The sequence below is a fragment of the Phocoena sinus genome, chromosome 15 (assembly GCF_008692025.1).
Source record: "Phocoena sinus isolate mPhoSin1 chromosome 15, mPhoSin1.pri, whole genome shotgun sequence".
NCBI classification, from domain to species: Eukaryota; Metazoa; Chordata; class Mammalia; order Artiodactyla; family Phocoenidae; genus Phocoena; species Phocoena sinus.
Window position 1 is genome coordinate 30,353,149 of NC_045777.1, and position 5,505 is coordinate 30,358,653.

Consider the following 5,505-nt stretch of genomic DNA (forward strand, 5'->3'; position numbering starts at 1 on the left):
TGCCTCCCCCACAGTTGTATTCACACGTCTATTCTATTCCTCAAGCTCTAAAAATGGCAGACAGTGCACCCAGAGTAAGCTATAGATAGATGTATTTTGTTTAGTCCACATGGGGCTTTAAAAAATTATTCTTCCTCTTCCTCCTCCTCTGCTTCTTCTTGTTCCTCTTTTGAAATATCAGAAGATCTAACAACATGGACTTGATTCCAGCCTGGCACCAAAGGCTGATGGCACCAAAGGCCATGGTATCTTGGTCAGGGTTGAGAGTCAAGCTTGGCCTTGGTCCACAGAACTTGGGGTCAGTCTGTGGGCAGGGTTGGGAGTCATACAGAGGACAGGTTTAGGGGTGAGTCCATAAGCAGGGTTGAGAGTGACTATGTGGCTACATTTGGTGAGAATCTGAAGCCTGGGTTTGTGGTTGGGTTTGGACAGGGTTGGAGGACACTGAGGATAGGTTTGGGGGTCAATCTAAGGCCAGAGTTAGAAGTCAGGCTGTCCTAGTGCACAAGACCTAACCCCTGGTGGTATCATCAACCTACCAAGCAGTGGCCACTTCAGGGCCCAGCTACCCACGAGTTGAGACCCACTCTGGGCCCACAAGGCTCTTTCACTTAAGGGGTGGGGTGTAGCACAAGGGGGACAGGAAATCCCCCTCAGAGAACAGAAGGCAGGCACAGGAAGGAGAGCATACCTTTAATGGGGGCAGCCCAGACATTCTTAACATAACCCCTGTGAGGGGAGGGCAATTGGAACAAGCAGAGCCCATGTCTTCCCCACTCCTAGCTGAGCTCACTCCTCACCCCTTCAGCTGTTGCACTTTCCAGCCTCCAGTTGGGTCCCAGGTGAGTGCCCAGGAGGGGCAAGGAAGCCCCTCAGGTGTCTGGGGCAGCTTCCCCTTTGGCCCAGGGCACAGAGGACTAGCCTGGATGGAGACACTGCTGTCATCAGAGCTGGGCAGGGACCGGGTTCTAGGGGTGCGGACCGAGCTGGGGGACCACCCCCCAAGGCCCAGCACAGGGAGCACCAAGGCAGAACCCCCTCTGGTGTCAGGCACTGCTTTGAGGTGCATGCCAGGTCTCTGCATGTGGCTTCTAGGTTCTGGAAAGCAGTCCATTCTCCTGACCCGGATGGAGTGGAAGGAGGGGGCTCAGTCACGGGGCTCAGCTTGGAGGGTTCCTGTCCCACCGCCCCCCATGCTCACTCACACCCCAAGAGAGGGGAGGCGCTCTTGTCCCAGGAGGCTCATTGGAGCCGCTGGCTCACCGCTGCTTACGCTCCGCCTGCTGGAGCCGCCAGGAGAGGTCTTCGATGTGCACGTTCTTGAGCTGGAGCAGGTGCTCCAAGCGTCTCACCTTCATCTGCAGGACCTGGGAGGAGCCCCATAGAGGTCAAGCCCTGCGGCCTGCTGCCCCCGCCCCTGTGTTTCCAGGCCCCAATCCCCCAGCGCCTTCCCAGTGCGCCCTCACCTGCACAGTCTCCTGCGAGGCCAACAGCTCCTGCTCCTTTTCAGCAATCTGGAGGACGAAGCTTCGGTCGCCCTGCAACGCCTGGCTATACCCCAGAGGCCGGGGCACAGGCAGCCGGCCCACCCTGGGGTGAGAAGCAGCTTAGCCCAGGCTTGGATCTTGGGCCCCACCCTCACCCTTCCAGTGTCCCTCGACCAGGCCTTCTCTCGCCCCCACCCTCCCCCACCCATCCCTGACTTCCCTACCTTTCCAGGTGCAACCCTCACCCTCACCTCCTAGCCATGTGCATAGGGAGATTACCAGGCTTGGTGAGGTCAGGAGCTCCCAGTTTCCTTACCTGAGCTGCTCCCCTCCCTGGGGGTCTGGAGCACCTTCCCCTCGGGCCTTCTGGGACAAACCTGAGACAAGGCAAGTGTAGGAGTAATCCTGATGGAGCCCTGTCTTCTTGTCTTCCACCTCTCCACACCTGCACCCCTTCCCCCACAGGAAGGAAGGACAGGAGGAAAGCTCCCCCTGGGAGGGAAGAAAAGTAAAGGCCACTTTACCCACATCTATGTAGTCAGTGCCATCCTGGGGAGCCAGCTCCTGAAAGAACCCCCAGGGTCTGCTGTGAGCTCAGGCTGCCCACCCCCAAAGAGCACCTCCCCCCCACCCCCACCCGCCAGGCTCCCTTTAGCCAGGCACCCTTCTCCCACACTTATTGCTGAGGCAGAGCGTTCTGCTGCCTGGGAAACTACCCCAGAGCAGTGCAAGAAACTTGAATGGGGTGGCACCTGTAAGGAGCTGGTGCCCTGCTTCCTGCGCCTTTGCTGCTCTTCCAGGCACTGCCTCAGTGGAATGAGCACCAGCTCCACCACGCCTGGGGCACACTGTGCAATCTTGTGCATCACGTCATCTGGTACAGAGAAGCTCAATTTGTTCAGCACCTTCCTGGGGGGCAGACACAGGGATGGTGGACTGGCTTCTGGGGGGGATGAAGTGAAGGGTTGGGGGATGGAAAGGGGTGCAGCAGTTGCAGCCCTTCAGTGCACAGCCCTGGGGGAATGGAAGGGCACCCAACCTGAGCCCAGTGTTTATATGTCTCGAGGGTCCTTGTCACCTCCCCAAAAGAAGAGTCGCTTGATTTTGTTACCAGACAGATTCTGTCTGCATTGTCCCTTCCCAGCCAGCCACCAGCCTGGACTGTGGAGACCACAGGAGGTGGAGGGGCTGGGCAGCCCTTCCTGGGATCCCAGTGTAGGAGCTGGAGATCCCACTAGTGTGCCCAGGTATTCTGCTACCTGTTCAGGTGACCCCAGTTGCTCAGCTTCTGCTGGAGAGAGTTAGCAGGAACATAATTGTGCATCTCCACCATCTTGGGGAAGTAAAACTTGATGACCTCTGCGACCAGGACTGAGGGAGAGGGGGTGGGAGCAGACATGGAAGTTGTAGAGATGGGTAAGGAAGAAGGGGGAGGGAGAAAGAATGGGTGGGATGGGAGAATCAGGGTTTACAGAGTGGTGGGGCCAAGTGGAGAGGTGAAGATGTGGAAGGGGGTAAGGATGATATGGAGGTGAGGTAAGAAAGCAAGATCAGTGATCAGCCAGAGACAAAAATTCCAGCACACCCCAAAGGAGCTGCACTCCTTTGCCATTAACTCGGGGCATATAAAAACTAAGGTCTCTAGTCCTCTATATAGACGCAGAGAGAACACCTCAGGAGGCTGGGGCCTCACTCTAGGAATTGACATAAATACACACACACACACAAAATGACACAGAGATGCAGAAACATACACAGACACATACTTCTATCACTGGAGTTCTAAGAGACAGTCACCAACACACACACACAGAAGCACAAAGTGTCACATATGCACCAATATACACACAGAGAGGTGCATACTTCTATTATTAAAATCCCAGGAGACAGTCTTGGACACACACCTACACAATCACAAAGAAACATGCACACAACATCCGCATCTTAGTCATTAAAGTCCCAGGAGGGAGTCACAGACTCAGACACACACACACACACCACATGCATAAAGGATAGAACATGTATACATAATATGGACACACACATGCCCACATACCCAAGATGCACACTTCTACAACTGAAGTTCTAGGAGATAGACACCCCTCCCACCAGCCCACCCCCGCCTCCGCCGCCACAAGCACAAGAGACATGTATGCACACACACCCCGTACACCCGTACATACAGGACAGAACGCGTAGACACACAAGGACGTACAGAACACACCCAGACGCGCACGCGGACACACACACACGCTGGAGCTCACACGCCTGTCACACACACACACACACACGCTGGAGCGCACACCTCCGTCACTGAAGTCCCGGGAGAGATTTCGCTTGGGCCGGGACAGAGGGATGTTGTCTACCCACAGGTACAGTTGGTGCAGCGCTTCCTCGTCCACGCTGCCCGCCATTGGCGCCCTCAGAAAGGTCAGGCCGTTCCAGCTATGCAGAGTCCAGGCCCAACCTCACGACCCCTCAAGAGCTTCCTCTATCGCCACTGCCGCCGCCCAGATCCTCCTCTGCCTCTCTAACCCAAAGACTCACTTCCCAGCTGGGAGCGGCCATATTGTTTTCTGAAACCATGGCAACCATACTCGAGTCGCCGGGGAGCAAGGGCTTCTGGGAGTTGTAGTTTTCCCCCTCCAGCTACCTCCTCTCAGGCCCCAGCTTTGAAAAGGCGGTTTGTCTTGTCCACCTCCCAAGAAATCACCTCTGCCAACTGCTCACCAGACATTGGCCCACTCTGGGAACTGCCAAAGCCAACCAGGCCTCCAGAACCCCTGCATCAGTATCCTCAGGACAAGGAAACTCCTCCAGGGTCCTTTAGCAATCAGTCCCATGTGAAGTCAGCATCCCAGTGTTTGTCAGCTTTATCTGGTGGTCCATTGTTAATCACCAGCTGCTTCACATCTGGACTGCGTGGTAGGCTGGGTGACAGTGCCTCCTTGCTAGGTCCCTCCTCAAAGCTCTGTGCTCATAGGGCCATCCCCACACCACTGCCCCCCACCCCCCAAGTAGTGTCCCAGTGAGGCATTTTATATGTAACCCAGACTCCCAGGGAGAGCACCAGAGCTCAAGGCCAGTGTCTTGGGCAGGTCATTTATAGTCCTGAACCCTAGTTCCTCCTTCATGAAATGGGGATGGTTCTCACCTACCGTCCCTGAGGAGTAATAGAGAGAATGGGAAGGGTAGTTACAGAAGACCTGTATTTGGGGACTGGGGGAACAGGGGTTAGTTATAGGTACAGGAGCTTCAAGAGCTCCTGTAGACACTTCCACATCCCTCATCTCCAAGAGCTATTCTTGCATGGGTTAGAAACTGAGTCAGGGGCTTCCCTGGTGGCGCAGTGGTTGAGAATCTGCCTGCCAACGCAGGGGACACGGGTTCGAGCCCTGGTCTGGGAAGATCCCACATGCCACGGAGCAACTAGGCCCGTGAGCCACAGCTACTGAGCCTGCGCGTCTGGAGCTTGTACTCCGCAACAAGAGAGGCCGCGACAGTGAGAGGCCCGCACACCGCGATGAAGAGTGGCCCCGCTCTCTGCAACTAGAGAAAGCCCTCGCACAGAAACGAAGACCCAACACGGCCGAAAATAAATAAATAAATAAAAAGTTTTTTTTAAAAAAAGAAACTGAGTCAGTAAGCAATTCCTTTAGGAATATGGTTAGGGTTAGGAATTCCTTAGTAAAGGGGCACTTCTGGAGTCAGCCTGGGGAGAGAGCTTGCTTCTGCCACATACTAGTGGTTTGGCTTTGGGCACATTACTGAACCTTTCTGTTCTGTATTTCTCATGGTTTTACCTACTTCACAGGGGCTTTGTGAGCATCTAAAGTACTTAGCATAGAGCCTGGCACACAGCAAGAGCCCTATTAATGTCAGTTGGTGTTATCATTAATGAGATGATCTCAGTTCCAGCAAAAGAGGTGTTCTTGTTGGCAGGAGACAAATGGAAGTATTTGCCTTGTTAGTATTTGAGGTGAGGGCCTTGGGTTGGCCAAGGGAACCTGGGGAGAAG

At 54.8% G+C, this 5,505-nt stretch overlaps 1 protein-coding gene across 7 annotated transcripts; it reads right to left on the reverse strand.

The window, feature by feature from the left end:
• Window positions 1–260: 260 nt before the first annotated feature.
• Window positions 261–4,520, reverse strand: SPEF1 (sperm flagellar 1). 7 transcript variants are annotated; one of them, XM_032603748.1, is made up of 8 exons: window positions 3,793–4,520; window positions 2,747–2,858; window positions 2,240–2,396; window positions 2,012–2,051; window positions 1,804–1,864; window positions 1,467–1,590; window positions 1,264–1,367; window positions 675–1,118 (listed from the first exon to the last, which is right to left on the reverse strand). In XM_032603748.1, exons 1-8 carry the CDS (start codon window positions 3,899–3,901, stop codon window positions 797–799), a joined length of 1,029 nt encoding a protein of 342 aa, XP_032459639.1. In that variant the 5' UTR covers window positions 3,902–4,520; the 3' UTR covers window positions 675–796. The 7 variants fall into 7 exon arrangements, 6 of the variants coding, with proteins under 6 accessions (XP_032459641.1, XP_032459639.1, XP_032459638.1 ...); XM_032603750.1 differs by lacking the exons at window positions 675–1,118; window positions 2,012–2,051 and adding an exon at window positions 261–304 and having other exon boundaries at window positions 1,804–1,979; XM_032603747.1 differs by lacking the exon at window positions 2,012–2,051 and having other exon boundaries at window positions 1,804–1,979.
• Window positions 4,521–5,505: the final 985 nt, after the last annotated feature.

Bases quoted from the DNA above. Each gene is read 5' to 3' on its own strand.
- SPEF1 (XM_032603747.1), bottom strand. From the start codon at position 3,901: ATGGCGGGCAGCGTGGACGAGGAAGCGCTGCACCAACTGTACCTGTGG. The intron at 2,859-3,792 runs GTGTGCGCTCCA...CCTCTCCCTCAG, and splicing joins CCGGGACTTCAGTGACGGAG to TCCTGGTCGCAGAGGTCATC. The intron at 1,368-1,466 runs GTGAGGGCGCAC...GGCTCCTCCCAG, and splicing joins CCTCGCAGGAGACTGTGCAG to GTCCTGCAGATGAAGGTGAG.